Here is a 20,551-nt window from a genome sequence, read left to right as displayed (position 1 = left end):
CAGAGACCAGTGGGAACAAGGAGAGAAACATATAGAGGTATGTGGATCCAGTATGACTACATCTGAGGTTGTTCTGCCTTGGGTCAGGTATATTTTAAATCCCTCATTTGGAACAAGTACACAGATCAAGAAAGTCACAACACCTGATCTATATACTAGTTACAGGTGCATTAAAAAAAAGTTTTATGCCTAAAGGATTACAGTTACCACTAGCACTCTCAACATTTCTAAATTTCTCTAATGGTGTGCACTTTAACAGATTAAAACTTCTTAGGTAATGCCACATGACATGCATAGTACACTTTCACAACACTTAAAAACATGATATAAGATTAACTAAATGTAGCTGTTAAAAATAATAATAATTAAGACTGTTAGTATTGCTCCACCAAACTGTGATAAATAATAATTTGCTTTCTTAAAATAGAAGTTATTGGCAAAAATTCCACTGTAAGTGAACAAGTGTGGTTTCCCATGATGCATAACTCCCAAATTTGCAAATAATCTCTTTATAACCCTAAAAGCCAGGCACACATCCAGAACTGCTGGTGTATAGTGAGCCTACACGCATACAGCAGTTTTGGACTTTCTGGTCCTCATCAATAACTGCCTGGCTTTTAGGGACATTAATCCATTAGCAGCTTCAATAGAATTATCTCGTTTGAGATAAGTGCACTGCTTTTGACCCCAGCTGGCAGAAGTTCTATACATTTTTGGAATGCTTTGATGTCTCTCTTCTAGCAGAAAATATAAAAAACTGACAGCAGAAGTCCTCTGTTATTGTCTCACACTGCCCCCTAGTGACAAGTGGCAATAAATACACATTAAAGCAGTACTAATTAGAAACAAGAAAAAGAAAATGTAACAAATAAAGAAATAAAAGAAGTATTAAAATAAATTTCCCTGGTGCACTTGGAAGCCTCTAAATAAATTTGATGCTCAAGGGTTAAGATATCATTTGCATTCTCATGATAAACCATGTGTGCGTACTTAAAGCTGAATTATTACAAATATTTTCTGTTTTAAGAAGGCTAAATAATATTAGCATTGCTTTTTTAGCAAGATAGTTTTTCAGACTTTTAGCCCTTTATACTCTCCAAGTCGTTCTGGGTCATCATGATCTTTCTGGATATTCTGTAATACTACATCGCCAAACTGTCATACTGATTGCCAAAGGCACATATGTGACCTATCTTTTATATATTTATAATAAATCAGACAAGTATAAAATACCCAAGTGTTATGCCTAACAAGATTAAACTTTATTTAACATATAAGCCAACTATAGTATATGTTCTTCATGGGTAAGAAGTGCTAAAATATTCTGCATTCAATTTTCACTCCCTGATACAACCTTTAACTAAGTAGAGTACATTTCCGAGTCCTTAACAGGAGTATCTACTGGCTGACAGCCATTTGGATTATCGTATATAAGAAATAGAAGTCAATTGAGTTTTTCTATCCGTCTCATTAAACCTCCACCCATCCGTTTACCTAAACCTTACTATGTAGGATGAATGGTCAAAACAATGTTAAAAATATTCTTAATGCATTTTGCTGCAGCAGAGTTTAGACTTTCAAAGTCTGTAGGAAATAAATACAATGCATTTACAAATATTGAGTTAATTACATAGCGGTTTATAGAAAAGTAGACATTCAAAGTCTAGTCGTTCAAGAAACTATTTCTATTTCAACTTTTTCGAGTTGTTTAAGAAGCATGCCATTTCACATTACCTTCAGCTCATAAAGATTTGATTGATCCTTAGCACATATAATCAGTGAATGAGCATCTCTATCAACTTGGATACAGCTGACAATTGTTTTATTAGCCACATAAACAAATATGCAAAGTAATAGCCTAGCTGACAAGCAAATAAAAACAATGCAAAAAAAAAAAAAAAAAACCTAAACAAAAAGCAAACTTCTACATCTTCATTGCCCATTGCAGCTTTAAGAATAGTGAAAGACAATTCTCTGTGGTATTAGCTGGTAGAAGACACGTCAAACACAAATACAACCGTGGCTGAATTCAGCTACAGTAAGTGATGTAGAATGAGGCCACATTTGATCTATATTCTTCAGGGCTGCGCATGCATCCCTCAACACTTAAAGCAGTATAGGGATTAATATATACGTAATAAAATATATGTTATAAAGCAGATCCGAGATGAAAAACTAACCATAACAAGTAACTTGTCTATATATCTTATCTAAAGTTTAGATAGTTTACACAACATATCTAGCTGCAAATAGCTCCAAAAGTTTATGATTATTTATTCCTGTGATACAATGAGGGCAGCCATGTTCTGGTTCTCACATTGTCACAGGCTGAGGGCTGGAGATCCTATCAGCTTGCCTGTGTGTAAATGCAGTCCCCTCTCCTCCTCCCTCCTCCCCTCTGCCTCTGAATTCAATGGCTAGTAACCTCCTTCTTCTCCTGCCCAGTCTGTGCTCCCATAAGTCCTTGCGTCAAAAGGAGCTGTGGGCAGACTTATTTAGTTTATAGGGAATTAGAGTATTAAAACAAAACAAAAAAAGTATTTGGCTCATGGAATGCCCTATAAACTATATGAAAGGAACACAATTATGCAATGAGTAAAAGTTTATTTCGGATCCACTTTAAACATTAAGCTAGTAACACATTTTATGATTTATGGTATTGTAATGATATTCACATAATGTAATTAACGGTACAAGTAAACTGGAAAAGTGAAAAGGGAAATAGAAAAGAAGTCTATCTTTCTGATTGTACCATGCAGACAGTCTTAGTTAATTTAAAAATTTGAAGTGCATCGCATCACTAAGAATAGACAGAAAGGTTTACACACAGATACAATACAATCATACAATAACATTTGTAAAGCGCTTTTCTCCCACGGGATACAGTATGTCTCAGATCAGAACAGGGTTTCAGGCTGGACTGTGTTATAGAGGAAATTGTCAGGTGTACATAAATGCCAGACTAAATAGGTGGCTTTTCAATTTGGGATGGAGAGGTCCTGATTGGTTGCGGCAAAGAGTTTCATAGTATAGGGGCGGCATGACAGAAGAATGTCTCCAAAAGTTCTGAGGTGGACTCTGCGGTTGACCAAGTTATTAGATCCTGTTGATCAAAAATTGTTGGGTGTGATGCAGTTGCAACAAGTCCTTCAGGTATCCAGGGCCCAGATTGCGCAAGGATTTGAATGTCAGCAAGCCACTCTTAAACATAATGCTCCATTTTATCGGTAACCAGTGCAGGTAGCAAAGGGTTGGAGTTAAGTAGCAATGGCAGGGGTGGGTGGTTACTAGCCTTGTAGTGGCATTCTGTACTATCTGCAGGTGGTGCTGGTCTTTGTTTGGATGCAAAATTAATTTGCAATTTGAAATTGCTTTGCTATGAACTTTAAGTGGAAAGATAGTAGGAAATGGCTAATTGCAGTTAGCTGATAACAGCTTGTGACAGGTAGATGGTTATAGCTAGTGGAAGGTAATGGTAGGTGGTATCAGATGATGGCTGGTGACAGTTAATGGGTGACATCTAGTGACAAGTAGTTGATGAAGACTAATGACAGGTATAGGGTGATAGCCAGTAGCAGGAAATGAGTTCTGGCTAGAGAAAGGTAGACTAGAGGAAGCTTCAGGTAGGTAACTAGTCACTATAATTTTCCACAGAAAGTGTTTAGAAAAAGGATTTACTATAACCATTTAACAAAAATGAATATACTGATAGCACCCATTTCTAATTTCAAGCTGATAAAGCTACTTGGCCTACAAGAAGTATGTTCACTCAACTTTAAAATGCTAGTTTCACAAAATATTCCAAGACATACTGCATAATTCAAATCAAACTAATCACCAAAAGTCAAGAGTGTAATCTGAAATGTATTTTCCTTTACATAAGTGGCTTTAAAAGCTCATTTTAAAGTCAATGTTAATCTGATGTGACACTCAGTCTTGGAAATTGTGTTTTAAATACGGCGGGATTACTTTAATAATAATATAATGGAAAGAGGTCTTCGCTAGGGGAGCCCTACATCATTAAAAAACAGAAATATTCATTGGTTTCTGCATGATCAATTATGTCAGAAGTGGGTAAGTGGCTCCATGCTTTTGAACAGTTTATAGAAGGATGGTATTTTACACAAGTCTGACAGTTAAATTAATGTAGACTACATTTATTTTTTTCATATTTAGACATGGACATTAAGTTTAAACTGACCTTTTACTGCAGTGGTGTCTGATATCTTAATAAAATTATTGCGTGCTTTGTGTTCAGTCAGCAAGGTCATCAACACTTAGTTTGTTTGAAAGTATAGGAAGATATGCAGTATGTGTACTGATGTGTATCCTTCAGTATACAGTATAAAAAGTCTTTAAAGTACCCCTAAATGGGGTTTTGAAGAATATACTTTTTATAAGGTTTGATATCTGGTGCTGTGACATATATCACAGCACTATCATCCTTCCCCTCCAGCACCCCCTCTGTTCCCTGCTCTACTTAGCCTTCGATTATGGGTGGGGAGAAAGTGTCAGTTCTTCCTTCTCTCTGCCTATCTTTAGGTCCACCCACTGCACTCGTAGCTTATAGTTCCATATATGTGTTACTGCAAACAGTGTGCAGGGGAGCTGCACTGTGTACAGGCTTCAGGTAATTGAGGTCAGAATGATAGTGTACTAATATACAATAATGTTCTCAATTACCACAAGTCTGCACACAGTACAGCTCCCCAGCTTGCTGTGTGCAGTAACACAAATGAGAAACTGTAAGCTACAAGTGCAGGGGGCAGCACGGGCAGAGAGGATGAAGAACTGACACTTCCTCCCTGCCCATAATCGATCTTCTGCTGGTCGAATATTACGGCTGAGCAGAACAGGGGACACAGGGAACGCTGAAGGGGGAGGATTGTGCTGTGAGTCTATGACCAGTGGTGCTAAGCAAGATTTCGGATATCCGAACTACTCAGATAATCCGAACTTTTTCCACTATTCAAACTTTGAATAGCAATTCGGATATTTTTTAAAATCCGAATAGACTATCCGGGCAAACTCGGATTTCCCTTTTGAAATCCGAAATCTGGACAGAGAGTTAGTTCAGATATCCGAGCAGAAGCCAAAATCACCTTCAATGGCGAGAGAGAGAGAGAGAGAGAGAGACCATTTTTTTGCCATTTTCAGGTTACTTCCATCACTTCCGGTTTGCTATCCGGATATCCGAATCCGGCCGGATACTGAGGTCGGATATCCGATTCGGATCCGGATTGGACAATTTTAAACTCGGATATCCGACCCGGATCGAATATCTGGGTATCCAGATCCGAATTAGATCCAGATAGTGAAAAGTGGTATCCGAGCAGCACTGTCTGTGACATATGTCACAGCATCAGAAACAAAACGGTATAAAAATATATTGTTAACAACCCAGTCTAACTCCAGTTAAACATCTAAATTAACTATCCACAATGCTTCAATCTTCACAAAACCAGGTCTCTGCACCTAAAACTCTTGTTCTAATATACCTGGTTACATAAAGTGATGCATCTAGGTTGAAATAGTTAACCACTTGAGGACCCACCCTTTACCCCCCCCCCCCCTTAAGGACCACCGCTGTATTAGCTGATCTGTGCTGGGTGGGCTGTGCAGCCCCCAGCACAGATCAGGGTGCAGGCCGAGCGACCAGATCGCCCCCCTTTTTTCTCCATTAGGGGGATGATGTGCTGGGGGGGGTCTGATCGCTCCTGCCTGCTGGGTGTTGCGGGGGGGGGGGCACCTCAAAGCCCCCCTCCGCGGCGAAATTCCTCCCCTCCCTCTCCTACCTGTCCACCCCCGGTGATCCGCGCTGCACAGGACGCTATCCGTCCTGTGCAGCCAGTGACAGGCTGTCCCCTGTCACATGGCGGCGATCCCCGGCCGCTGATTGGCCGGGGATCGCCGATCTGCCTTACGGCGCTGCTGCGCAGCAGCGCCGTACAATGTAAATAAAGCGGATTATTTCCGCTTGTGTTTACATTTAGCCTGCGAGCCGCGATCGGCGGCCCGCAGGCTATTCACGGAGCCCCCCGCCGTGAATTGACAGGAAGCAGCCGCTCGCGCGAGCGGCTGCTTCCTGATTAATTAGCCTGTAGCCGGCGACGCAGAACTGCGTCGCTGGTCCTGCAGCTGCCACTTTGCCGACGCACGGTATAAGCGTGCGGTCGGCAAGTGGTTAATAGTAGATTCTATAGTACATGTTGCTGCTGCTTTGCACTTTATCACCATGCAGTTAAAGAGAAAATTTAGTTCAAAACTTTTGCTTATTTTTACACTATTCATGAATAAATTATTTAATCTATGTAAAATCTTTCGTCTGATTTACAGTCTTAAATTTAACAGCAATGTCGGTATCTTTACTGCAGGCAAGGTGATTTACCTCTGTAGAGTGAGCAGAAAAATCACAGGATCTAGAGTGCTCTGGGGAGAAGGCTGCATGACAGCATAGCCTAGGATGAGCAATCATCACTGGGAGGGTGAATTTACATTTCAAAGTACAGTAAAATATAGATACAGTTCCTCTTTAAGAAATAAAGGGGACATAGCGGTCTGAACTCATTGCAATGATTGCAAACTCCAGCAAGGAAATTATCTGCTGGAAGAACCACCGGTAGGTGCCAGAGGGGTTCCTTTCCAGATACATTAAACATTGTAACTTTGACAGCTTAGCATATGGTTTACAAAAACTGTACCAATGAGTACCTAATAAGAAATTGAAAAACATTTGGTGGCCTTTAAAGCCAACCTGGAGGCTGCAATATTTATTTCCTTTTAAACAATACCACTTGCCTTGTTGCCCTGCCCTAATACTTTTAGCCATAGGCCATAAACAAGCATGCAGCAGATCGGGTATTTATGATCTTTTTGTCAAATCTTACAAGATTAGCTGCATGCTTGTTTCTGGTGTAATTTAGACACCACTGCAGCCAAATAGACCAGCAGGGCTGCCAGGCAACTGGTATTGCTTAAAAGAAAATAAGTATGGTAGCCTCTATATATCTCTCACTTCAGTTGTCCTATAAGATAATTATTTGTTATCATAGGGACCTCTTTTACTGTACATGGCAGTGGCGTCGCTAGGGGCCTGGAACCGGAGCTAGTGCCCCTGATCTGGGCAAAAGTTCCTGGGATATCGGGGACCGGAGTGCTCACCAGCAGTGCCCCGAACGTTTCCATGGCTGTTGAGCATGATTGAGGGGATACAAACACTTGTAGCTTGGCTGCAGATCACATGGGGCTGGGCAATCAGTGAGAGAGAGAATTGAGGCTAACTCGACTCTCATTGGCTGCTTGGCCCCATGTGATCCTGGCCAGGCTAGAGCGGCTGTGTGCGTCTCCTCCCCGTGCAGTATAATTTGTCATCAGAAGCAGGGTATTGAGAGATGCTACATGTGGGTTTCTAAAGTACTGGGCTGGAACTACAGCGAGGGAAACTGATGGGTGCTGTGGAGAAACATGTGGAAGCTATAAGAGGCAAGTGTGAATACCTGTCTCTGGTCCCAGCAAACCGGCTCTGCTCTCTGCACACACAGGACACAGCCTATCAGTGTGCCTGTGTGGTGATGCTGCAGCATGGCTATGGATGGAGGGGAATGTTTGTGCATAGTAAATCACCTGACCTCCCTACTGACTTTATGACCCAGTGTCCACATTTTGCTTTGGCAAAACTAGCTCAGGAAGGAGGGACAGTCTGCACACTCTGTGTAAGCTGCTCACCCCTTTTCCTTCCACTATTCAGCCTCTCAGTGACCTGCCCTCTGCTCACTCCAGCCTGCATTTTGATGCTGATGCTGATCCACTGATACTAGTTTTAAAGGACACTTGATGTGAGAGGGATAAATAGTTACATAGTTACATAGTAATTTGGGTTGAAAAAAGACATACGTCCATCGAGTTCAACCAGAGAACAAAATACAAAACCAGCCTGCTCCCTCACATATCCCTGTTGATCCAGAGGAAGGCAAAAAACCCTAACAAGGCATGATCCAATTTGCCCCAAAAGGGAAAAAATTCCTTCACGACTAGAGATGTCGCAAACCTCCGATTTTCGGTTCGTGAACCCTGTTCGCAAACCTCCGCGAAAGGTTCGGTTCGCAAAAAAGTTTGCGAACCGCAATACACTTCAATGGGGAGGCGAACTTTGTAAAAAAAGAAAAAATTCTTACACCTAGAAAAATGATGGAAAACATGTTTCAAAGGCTCTAATACCTGGAGGCAGACATGATTGAGTGAAATACACATCACTGCTGGAGGACCCGGCCACCCTCCCTCCTCCAAGCTAGATCCTTATACCATTTGACTCAGTTGTCTGCCTACACTAATTAGTTATGGGACAGCTGCTACACACTCTGCTAGGGAGATTTTAATTAGCCTCTTGTGGCCTCCCACCTCCCTCCTCCCTCCTACCGGAGGGAGGAGAGTCTCATCTGCCAGGGAATTCCAGTATTTCAAAAACCAGCTTATATACCAGTGATGGCTAACCCTGGCACTCCAGCTGTGGTGGAACTACAAGTCCCTTGAGGCATTGCAATACTCTGACAGCTCTAAGCATAACCCAGGGAGGCAGAGACATGATGGGATTTGTAGTTTTGTCACAGCTGGAGTGCCAAGGTTAGCCATCACTGTTATATACCATGATAGGGATTTGAACCCAGGCCTCAGTGTATGGTAGGCAACTAACATATCCATTGTACCACCAACACTACTAGCTGAAAGTAGCTGAAAGTAGCTGAAAGTAGCCTAGCATGTACCATTTATGCTTAATGCAAGAGAAAAATTAGACAAGACAAATAACATTTATATCACACTTTTCTCCTGGCAGACTCAAAGCACCAGAGCTGCAGCCACTAGGGCACACTCTATAGGCAGTAGCACAGATATGTAGCCAGACATGGCCTTGTATTTTGTGTTCAACAGTTGTCACAAGAAAAATTAGACAAGATAGCAGTGTTAGGAAGACTTGCCTAAGGTCTCCTACTGAATAGGTGCTGGCTTACTGAACAGACAGAGACGAGATTCGAACTCTGGTCTCCTGTGTAAGAGGCAGAGCCCTTCACCATTACACCATGCAGCCACTGCTTACAGACATGTAGCCAGACATGGCCTTGTATTTTGTGTTCAACAGTTGTCCAAAGAGAACCCCAGATAGCCAGGTAGATTCATCTCTCTCTCTCTCTCTCTCTCTCTCACCAACACTACATGCTGAAGCCAGCCTAGCATGTACCATTTATGCTCAATCCATTTATGCTCAAAATACAATTCCGCGGAAAGAGAGAGAGACATACTGCTTATGCAGAAAAATGTCCTCAATAATCCACATGGAAATTCATTCTATGCAGACGCTTATGCCTTTATGCTGAAAAATGTCCGCAATAATTCGCAAGAAACTTCTCTGTATGCGGACGCTAATGCCCTTATGCGGAAAAATGTCTGCAATAATACGCAAGTAAAGTGAAAATGACGGGCATTAGGCGAAAATTAACGCGAAAAAATTTGATCGAACATTCGCCTGTCGAAACGAAATAAGGCGAAAATGCATGGAAAATTCGGTGAAACTAATTTTTGCATTTTCGCTCATCACTGCCATGGATGTCTTTCAATGCAAAGAAAGCATCTAAGCCCCCTTTAAATGCAGGTATAGAATTTGCCATAACTAATTCCTGTGGCAATGCATTCCACATCTTAATCACTGTTACTGTAAAGAATCCTTTCCTAAATAAATGGCTAAATCATTTTTCCTCCATGCGCAGATCATGTCCTCTAGTCCGTTGAGAAGGCCTTTGGAAAAAAGCTCATCCGCCAAGCTTTTATATTGCCCTCTGATGTATTTATACATGTTAATTAGATCCCCTCTAAGACATCTTTTCTCTAGACTAAATAAACCCAGCCTATCATCTAACCTTCCTTAGTAAGGGAGACCTTCCAGCTCACGTGTCAATTTTGTTGCTCGTCTCTGCACCTGCTCTAAAACTCCAATATCTTTCCTGTAATGTGGTGCCCAGAACCAAATTCCTTATTCCAGATGTGACCTTACTAGAAAGTTAACGGAATACTGTAAGGGGTCGGGGAAAATTAGTTGAACTTACCCGGGGCTTCTAATGGTCCCCGGCAGACATTCTGTGCCTGCGCAGCCACTCACCAATGCACCGACCCCGCCTCCGGTTCACTTCTGGAATTTCAGACTTTAAAGTCTGAAAACTACTGCTCCTGCATTTCCGTGTTTTTGCTCCCACTGACGTCACCAGGAGTGTATAGCACAAGCCCAGTATGGTCTGTGCCTGTGCAGTACGCTCCTGGTGACATCAGCGGGAGCGAGGACACGGCAATGCAGGTGCAGTAGTTTTCAGACTTTAAAGTCTGAAATTCCAGAAGTGAACCGGAGGCGGGCCGGAGCATCGGTGAGTGGCTGCGCAGGCACAGGATGTCTGCGGGGGACCATAGAATCCCCAGGTAAGTTCAACTCCTTTTCCCCCAATCCCCCTACAGTATTACTTTAAAGAATACTGTAGGGGGGTCAGGGAAAAATGAGTTGAACTTACCCGGGGCTTCTAATGGTCCCCCGCAGCCACTCACCGATGCTCCGGCCCCGCCTCCGGTTCACTTCTGGAATTTCAGACTTTAAAGTCTGAAAACCACTGCGCCTGCATTGCCGTGTCCTCGATCCCGCTGATGTCATCAAGAGCGCACAGCGCAGGCCCAGTATGGTCTGTGTCTGCGCAGTACACTCCTGGTGACATCAGCGGGAGTGAGGACACGGGCGTGCAGGCGCAGTGGTTTTCTGACTTTAAAGTCAGAAATTCCAGAAGTGAACTGGAGGCGGGGCCGGAGCATCGGTGAGTGGCTGCGCCAACACAGGATGTCGGCGGGGGACCATTAGAAGCCCCGGATAAGATCAGCTCATTTTCCCCGACCCCCCCCCTACAGTATCCCTTTAAACAGGGGCAATATTATGCTAGCATCTCGAGTTTTTATTTCCTCTTTAATGCATCCCAAAATTTTATTAGCTATAGCTGCAGCGGCTTGGTATTGAATACAATTATTTAACTTGTTGTCGATGAGTACTTCTAAGTCCTTCTCCAATTTTGATGTCCCCATCTGTATCCCATTTATTTTGTATGGTGCTAGACCATTGGTACGACCAAAATGCATGACTTTAAATTTTTCAACATTGAATGCCATGTATGTGCCCATATAGCCATCCTATCCAGATCCTGTTGCAATATGTTACTATCTTCCTGAGAGTTGACAATTCTGCACAATTTTGTAAAAGAGGTTGACATTTTGTATTTCTTCTAAACACTGCAAATTACCTAGCTGTTCTGCTGACCCCTGCGCCTAATACATTTAGGGCCCATTCACACTAGGGCAATTAGTAGCCATTTACCACTAATTTCCAAAGCAATAGCGTTTTTTAAGGTGCTAGTGAAATAGTAACTATATGGCAGTGATCTTACTGCCGTGATTGCCACCGATCGCAGGCATTTCGCGATTAGCGGCAATCACAAATGCGTTACATGCAGCATTTTTTGGCAATTCAGGAGTGATCACGATTAGCATGCTATAGAAGCGCTAATCGCGATTGCTCGATTGCTCATCAAATGCGTATTTGTACAGCACTTGTACTGTGATAATCACAAAGCGTTTTGCCTTTTTCAAGTGTGAATGGGCCCAATCCTGTGAAGTTTGACTGAATTAGCTGCATGCTTGTTTCTGGTGTGATTTAGACATTACTGATGTGTGAAAGAACAGCGGGGCTGCCAGACAGCGGCCATTGAAAAAGAAAATACATATGGCAGTTTCCATATTCCTCTCACGTCAGGATTCCTTTATGGAATGGAGGGGTGGTGCACTGAGATTGTGAGAGGTAAAAATGCCTTAATTACATTGATTATGAAGGTTAGTGTCACCCACACCTCACTACAGCTTTCCTGTGTGCACTCAGTCCTGTAGGGAGTCATGACTTCACCTATACTTTTTTTTTTGCTTGTGGTTGGTGTCCTGCACATGTTGCATAAACCTTTGCACATGTGTGGGCAAAGGCTTACTTGTGCATGTCCAAAGTGTTACCTGTATGTGCACAGAAACCTGCTTACATATGTGCAAACAGATTAAGTACTGTCACACTTACCATGGGTTACAAAAGCCCCTCTGACAACATTCCTCAATTTTCTTAATATGCAATACTATGCTTAGTATTTCCATCGTTCTTGCTTCATGTTGTGACCTGGCTTGTTTAACTACTGTCTCTGTATTTGTGTTGTAACCCAACTTGCCTGACTTCAACTTTCGATCTCTACCCCTCTTGACTTCATCTAGTTAAATGACTCTGCTTAGTTTCTTAGACTCATGCTTTTGACTCCTGTTCTGACTGAATGTTGCCAGCGTTGACCTCGGCCTTTCACCATAATTCTGCTTGATACCCACCATTCTTAGAGATTGGTTGCTACCTACATTTCTTACCCTGGGACCCATGTCAGCCATTGATCTACAGTGCACTAGGATATTATATATTGTGGTGGAGGGAGGGGAATGGTAGCTTTGTAAGCTAAAGTCAGGTTTTTTTTCCCTTTCTTTCCAGGGGAAGGGGGGGGGGGGTAGAGGGTCAACACAAGAGTAGAATTTCGAATTAGATGTCAGAGTGGGTGTTTCATTAAAGGAGGACAGCAGTTAGGGTTTGGTGAATGACATTGGGAGGAATACTAACAATGTAAACATTTAAAAATGTTCACCCCCAAACATGTGAAGCTGGCATGTGTCATATACCTCCTATCATACGTTCTATGAACAATTTAGGACCAAAAGACACACTTTATTTTTCAAATCACATCAATCCTTTTTTCTTACTATTGTTTCTCCTTTATACAAGGATTTTAATAAAACAAAGGTAATGATTTAGAAGTCATATATAAAGTTAAGTATTAGTGGAACATTTGCTTATAGCAGACAAATGCATGGAATTATTTGATCTGTTAATCAAAAAAAAAAGTGTGAGACAACTGAAGGAGAATAGGAGACAGGTGGGAGTTAAATGAACTATTTGATAATCTTCCAGATTTTGTGGGAATACTGAAGTAAATTCTTCATTTTAAAATTGCATATAATCTTTAGATTTTCTGCCCATTCAAAGTAAACAACTCTGCACTTTCATAGATACAATTGGCTCAGATTTTTTTAGTTGCATTACAGTAGGGGGCTCCTTATTTTTTGCTAATTATGTTAATTAATCAATTCGTTTTTTTTCTGCTTTATGTTAGGGTAGCAAAAAAACAAGGGTTTACAACAATAAATAAAATATGGGTGCTTAATAAAACCTGACCAATTTAGGCAGGATAGATAGCAATGCTCTAAGAGTCACATTTGGCATCTCATCATGGTTTTGAAAAATATTAATTCTATAGTGAGCTCAAAAAGACTTTCAGAGAAATTTAGAGAAAGAACTCTATCAATGAAAAGGAGGGAGCAAAGATGGGAGGGAGTAAGTGGGGAGGGAGAGAGTGAAAGACAACACAAAAGGATAAATAAGAAGAAAAAAACACCATGAAAAAAGTGAAAAGATGCGGAAATCCCCACAATGATTCGCAAATGTGTGCCTGTTCCTTTAAATTATTTGACCAAAACTGATAGGTGGACAGTCAATAGGAAAGTGTGGTCTTCTGTATTGCCTTCTAGGAGGTTACTGCAATACTGAGCCTTTGAGTTTATCAGGGGCAGCAGAGTGACTGTTACAGCAATTAACCTAGCCTTCCTGTTCTCCCCTATAATAAGAGCCACGGGTATGCAGCAGGATTGATAGGAGATCAGTCAGCTGACAAGTGTAGTGTCTCCTCTAGTGTCACCGATTTTTTTTATTTGGCTGGATTTTAGTTTTAAAAAGGAATTCAATAATTTTATTTTATTAAATGCATCACTGAACTAATTGGCTTTTTTATTCTCTATTATTTTTCGGAAGCTGAGCTTTTAAGCTAACATTTAGTTTAGTGTTTAATAGTTTGAACATAACTTATTCAAAGGGAAACAATTAAAAACTTCTCAGAAAAGGAAAATGAGAACATTGTGCCATGTTTTGAAGTGCTTTCTAATTTCTGCAGTGAAAAATGGAGGTTTTCATCATTATGATTGTCAGATGCTCTAGGTCTAGGACAATCTTATTATTTCTATAATGTTGTTCATAAACATTGTATGTAAGTACGTGAGGATGTATTCTGTTAATTGCCGACTTGCATTCTCTGGTTTATTTTACGGTATACATAACATAACAGAACAGAATGAGCACAGGCTATAAATGGTGTCTCAGACAGGTCGTGATCAGGTACTCGCATTGAGAAAAATCTAAAATGGATATTGTGCAGCAGTATCAAAATTTACTGTTTTCTCTACAATAGAAGGAAAAAAATGTTCGTGTGTTTTAAGAATCTAACTGCATTTTTATAGCAATAATATTTCCTACAACAAGCTAGGTTGTCAGCCATGCACTGAGATCAGATTTAAGATGGATTTCATTTTTTTGTACTTTTTCTTTCAAGAAATTTAGAGTCTTAATGTAGTTACTATGTTGAATGATCAAGGACATACTACATATTCCATATACTGATTTCTTAGAATAGAAACTAAATATTATTCTCACCTTCTTCACAAATAAGACAAAGGCATTAGGGCTTATTTACACTATAAACACAGACGGCAGTGTATTGTACCGAAGTGCTCAGCCACCTGCAGCCTTTGCTCTGTAATTCTGCTCCCAGTTATTAAACTTTAGAGGATGAAAGGGGGGTAAAGGATCATCTGGCTTGGTAGAAAAGACAATCAAATGGTCCTTGAGGCAAAAGGGATTGGGCGTGGGCAAACAGGATAGGGTGATGTCAGTACAGGGGCGTCTCACCCACCAGGCAAGTATAGGCGGTTGCCTGGGGCGCCATGAGGTGGTGAGGCGCATTCCCCCGCCGCTGCTACTGTGACCATGTTTTTTTTTTTTATATATTATATTACCTCCCGACTCAGTCCCCGGTGCTCGGCACGCTACCATGTGCTCAGCAGTACCTCCACCCCCACTTCTCCCCAGACAATAGAGCAATCAATACTGCTCTTCTCTGCCAGGCTCCTTCTTTAAAGCCGTGCCCCTTCTTCTCAGTAGCCACACAGGTAAAGTGTTTACCTCGTGTGGCCCAGCCTTTAACTCCGCCCCACGCCAGTCAAACCAGGAGCCAGCGGCCAGCCAGCTTATGCCCCCGACAGTCTGACCCCCCACCTGTGTCACTGGCTGCACACAGACACTGGAGTGAGACAGCCAGGGGACAGATGCAGTCACAGAGAGAAGAATGTGATGTGTCCGTGTTGGAGCCCCGCCCCCGCACAAGACAGCAACACAGCCCGGGAGAAGGGAAGTTTCTGCTCCAGAGTAGTGATGGGAATTCCGGCTCTTTTCAGAGAATCGACTCTTCTGAATCGGCTCCCATTAAAGAGCCGGCTCTTACGGCTCTGAATCGGCTCTTCATTAAATATCACTAAACACCACTCAGAATCGGAGTAAAAGCCCCGCCCCCGTCTCCATGACAATTCCAGACTGCTTCTCTGACTGGGGCAATCCCTCCTGCTACTGCTCTGCTCCGCCCCATACACTCCTACAAGCTGCAAGAGGAGGACTACATCTCCCAACATGCTCTGTGGGGCGGCTGAGGCATCGGCTCTTTCAAAACTGAGAACCGGCTCTTTTCGTACGCAGCAAAGAGCCGACTCGTTCGCGAACGACCCATCACTACTCCAGAGATGATAAGCTGCATGCACAGGCAGAAGAGAAGGTATGCAGGCAGGCTGCTAAGAACACTTTCTGTCCTGTGTGCAGACTCCCAGTACTGTTATAACTGCTAGAATGTGCCCTGCTCTTTTGATACTAGAGTTTTCTTTGAAAGCTGGTAAGGCTGAATGGGTGGTAAAGCTGTAAACCTGTGCTGTGCTGTCTCTACCCCTCTCTGTTCCTCTACACTCTCTTCCATCTTATGCTGTCTCTCCCTCCCCCTCTCTGTTCCTCTACCCCCCTCTTACATCTTATGCTGCCTCTCCCTCTCTACTCTTTCCCTCTGCTCGGATTACGTGTATTTTCTGGTGAAACGCTTCCACAATACGATTATTTTCTGGTGAAACGCTGATGCCCTATGATTAATTTCTGGTGAAATGCTGCTGCAATAAGTGTATTTTCTGGTGAAACACTGCCACATTACGATTATTTTCTGGTGAATTACGATTCTGAATTACGATAATTACTATTATTTTCTGATGAAACACTGCCGCATTATGATTATTTTCTGATGAAACACTGCCGCATTATGATTATTTTCTGGTGAAACGATGCTGCATTATGATTATTTTCCTGGGGTGGGAGGGGCTTGGGGGGGCGCCACAGGTTTTCTCGCCTGGAGTGACAAAATGACTAGAGGCACCCCTGTGTCAGTAACATAGCGTGACAAGGTACCATCAGTAGTGTGTTGCAGCAGGTCCTTTTGGGCTCTTCACTAGCGTTATTGCAAACCCACGGATTTTGTTTCGCAAACCACGAATGTGAACTTGCGGAAAAATTTGTGAACCGATGAACAACATCACGCACCGCAATAGATTTCAATGGGCAGGCGAACTTTCAAAACTACAAACACTAATTCTGGCCACAAAAGTGAGGTAAAAGATGTTTCAAGGGTTCTAACACCTGGAGGGGGGCATTTTGGAGTGGGATACCGGCCAAAAGTCCCGGAGAAAATTACGGATTTGACGCGCAGCAGGGTTTTATTCCCTAAAGGGCAGAAATCACATTGCATTCCTAAATTGGAGGCCTAAAGTGCTTGAAATCATCTTGCGTGTGTATACATGGATCAGGGAGTGTAATTAGTGTACTGCTTCACACTGAAAGACCAAACTGACTGTGTAATGCACCGCAAACAGCTGTTTGTGTAGTGATGGCTGTGCTGAACTGGTGCGCACCAAGGTGAGAGTGCAGGTGATGCTGGTTTTCAAGACCCTATGGTCAGGCTGAGGTAGCTCAATGACAAAACAACAGTGACTGAGTATCCAGCTGATCGAATTTGGTCTGTCCACAATGAAGCAATGACCTTATTATCTACGTGGGTCAGGTGTGTCCCCAACACACTCATATAGCCGGTCATTGCTTCATTGTGATACGAAAGCCCCTTTACTGCAGCAAGGTAACGATCAGGAAGGGGAATTGACACATGTACATGCCTTTTGTTTTACTGTTGCAGCTGCCGTGCAACCAGAAAAATTAGGCTAGGCAAGTACACGCACCAGAAAAATTATAATAGCGGGCGTTGCTAGCAGCAGCCTTAAAAATTCAGGAATCCTCCTGGACCCTGTTGGTGGTGGCGAAGAAGGCAGTCAAGCGGCTTGCAGGCAAAGATGCTGTGTGGGGACCAACTTAGACTTGGGGCAGGCAGTCACACGGCGTGCAGGCAGAGATGCTGTGTGTGGAGACTGACTTCGGGGAAGGCCTGACCGTGCTTTGCAGACCAGGCATCCGTGGTCAGATGGACTTTTGACCCAATGCTGTGTGCCAGAGATGACACCACTTGTATCACTTCATCACGGTACAGTTTGGGTATCACCTTTTTTGAGAAATAATTGCAGCCTGGTATTTTCCACTGAGGTGTGTGGCTTTGCTTTTGTGTGCTACTTTTCCTCAGGTGGTAATCCCATTGCAGTTTGTGCTTTGTAATCATGTGCCTTCGTAAGGTAGTTGTCCCTACGTGGGTCTTTCCATGGCTCAATTTTCGGTGGCAGAGAGTATAGATGGCATTGCTCTCATCTGAGGCAGACACACAAAAAATGTCCACACCGCTGATACCTGGGATATTGGCACTTTGGTGATGGCTGCCAACGGAGTGTTAAGTGGGGTGCCAGAATCAGAGCAGGAGGAGGAAGATATGTCACGCTTCCGTGCGGAAGCTGAGGAAGATGAGGTGTTCTGTGTTAAATAGTCAACTACATCCTGACAATATTTACAACATTTGCACTTGGACACACCAATCTAAGCACCACTTTAAAACCTTTTACAATTTCTACCCTCTTTCTGTAGCAAATAATTGCTAGAGTATGGAAGAGGAATAAGATTTTACATATTGGGAGGGGGCCTTCTCGGACATAGGCAGTGATTAGTATTTTATTTTTGTGGGAACTGTAGCTGGGATAGAGAATTAACCACTTGAAGACCGTGGGCTTACATCCCCCTAGTGACCAGGCTATTTTTTACAATTCAGGGCTCTGAAGCTTTAATAGCTCGCTACAGAGCAATACAACTGTGCACACAAATGAATACCCCCCTTTTCTGCCCACCAACAGAGCTTTCTGTTGGTGGGCTCTGATCGCTGCTGCAGGAAGTGTTTTTTTAATTAATTTATTTCTTATTTAATTTTGAATAAAATTGTATATTATTTGAATTTATTTACTTAACATGCAGGTAAATTATTTGGTTTCCCCCTAAACTGGCCCTAGATTATGGTGGACGTACAGAGGACTTTCATCACATTGCACTCTCAGGAAGTTAGGGAAATGCATGGAACTCTGGAATACAGGTGGCAGACAGTGTGTGTAGAGCAAACCAGGGTGGCTGCAGACCAGAAGAGATTATTTGACATTTGACCTCTTGGCCCATATGCAATTCACTTTTTCTCCTGACTTTTCACCTAGGTGATAGTTTCAACTTTGTCAGTAAAAGGCCTTCTAAATCACCAACAAGCAAGAAAACACTCAAAATTATTTTTTTCAGCTACTTTTTGTACCTTTTCACTTGCAAAGTGCCAAAAAGTTATTTTTAATAGAAGATGAAAAATTATCTCCTAGGCAAAAACCAGGAGAAAAAAATAATTGCATACCTGCCCTTATCTCTCATGAGTCCTGCCACCATGCTGCTTTTACTACCCAAGGTCATGGCACTTGTGGCCTTCCCAGAAATATGTTCCTGGTGTTACCATTTATGACTCAAGGCCAAAGTTTAAGCAAGACTTTAAGAATAAAATACAGTATCCACTTAACTAAATAATATAAAGGATGATCTCTGATATGCCATTTTAAGCCTTACCTTGGCAATATATTCATGTCGGTGAAACAAAGGATCCATTTGCTGGTTATAGTCTTCATCGTTGATTAAAAAACCTTCAAAGAGTAAGTCTGTTGCCTAAAACCAGAAATTTTATATTGAAAAAAAGTGTTACAATAAAGTAATAGTAAAACTACAGTCACATAAGAGCACATTTCCAAATAACAAACTGATTGGGATGTCAGGTGAGAATGAAACGTAAAGGTCAATATTGCATATTACATTTTTTTTTGTGGTACTTGAGGGAGTTTTTACAAAGTACAATGATCAAGTCTTAGCTTATATGAATGCAATAATTCAAGGGATCCTTATAGGAACCAAATATGGATAACTTAGGATTCTAAAGTGCAACTTCATATTTCTCAAAAAAAAAATATTGGTGAGTTGTCTTGTATAGATGTCCCTACATCTTTGTTACATAGAGTGAAGGGAATTAACAGATCAATAGGACTTTAAAAGGAACACATGTATAAAAAGAAGGAGGTAATTTGTTTTCCATAAAATAATACATTTACTTAGTACAACAACATCGACAAACCAAAAATAAAAATAAAACACAGTTGCACATCATGTTATTGTTATTATTTAGTATTTATATAGTGCCAACATCTTCTGCAGTGCTGTACAGAGTATATTGCCTTTTCACTTAACGGTCCATCAGAGAGGCTCACAATCTAATCCCTATCATAGTCACACATCCACCATAATCTAGGTCAAATTTAGGGGGAAGCCAATTAACTTTTCTGTATGTTTTTGGGATGTGGGAGGAAAACAGTGTGTCTGTAGGAAACCCATGTAGACACGGGGAGAACATACAAACTTCATGTAGAAAATGACCTGGCTGGGATAGGAAACAGGACCTAGCACTGCAAGGGAGAGTGCTATCCACTAGGCCACAGTGCTGCCCACTATGCTAGTGTGCATAATTGTATGTTATAGCCAAATCCTGCAGTTGGCCACTCTGGGATCTGGCCAGCCAATACTCAAAGTGGCTGGGCTAATGCGGCCAATTTGAGAAATGGCAGCAAGTTTTGTCCTCCTCATACCTGCAGGGAGGAAATATACAGGTCAGCCTTTGCCTGTACTCTCTACCTCCCTGCTGTGAGTGTGTGCACATGGTGTTTCCGGCGTTCATTGCAGCCTGTGCTACAGCAGCGAATACTGGCAACATATGCTGTAATAAAAAACCCACAGAGACACCACAAATATGCACACACAGCGCAGAAGGAAAAAACACAGCAGATGCACTGGGCGGTGTTCCCTCTATAGTTCTTCCCCTGCATGCAGAGGTGAAAAGAGGATGCAAGGGGCAGGGAGCAGAGTTAGGGAATACAGATTACCTTGTAACTTCTGCCAAATGCGAAGGAACTTGTGCCAAATGTGACTTGATTGGCTGAAATAGCCTGGCCACTTCGCATATTGGCTGTAGAGATAGCCCAAACTGTTCAC

The 20,551-nt window shown here is 42.2% G+C and overlaps 1 protein-coding gene across 1 annotated transcript in view; it reads right to left on the bottom strand.

The window, feature by feature from the left end:
- Positions 1 to 20,551, bottom strand: part of NAALADL2 (N-acetylated alpha-linked acidic dipeptidase like 2) — an 808,485-nt gene that overhangs the window by 110,158 nt on the left and 677,776 nt on the right. The window contains exon 11 of the mRNA XM_068281050.1: positions 19,085 to 19,180. Coding sequence (XP_068137151.1) covers positions 19,085 to 19,180 — 96 coding nt within the window. The remainder of the gene's footprint in view (positions 1 to 19,084; positions 19,181 to 20,551) is intronic.

The sequence above is a fragment of the Hyperolius riggenbachi genome, chromosome 4, assembly GCF_040937935.1.
Source record: "Hyperolius riggenbachi isolate aHypRig1 chromosome 4, aHypRig1.pri, whole genome shotgun sequence".
NCBI lineage: Eukaryota > Metazoa > Chordata > Amphibia > Anura > Hyperoliidae > Hyperolius > Hyperolius riggenbachi.
The sequence above is the reverse complement of the archived record's forward strand: the minus strand, read 5'-3'. Positions and strand labels throughout refer to the sequence as shown.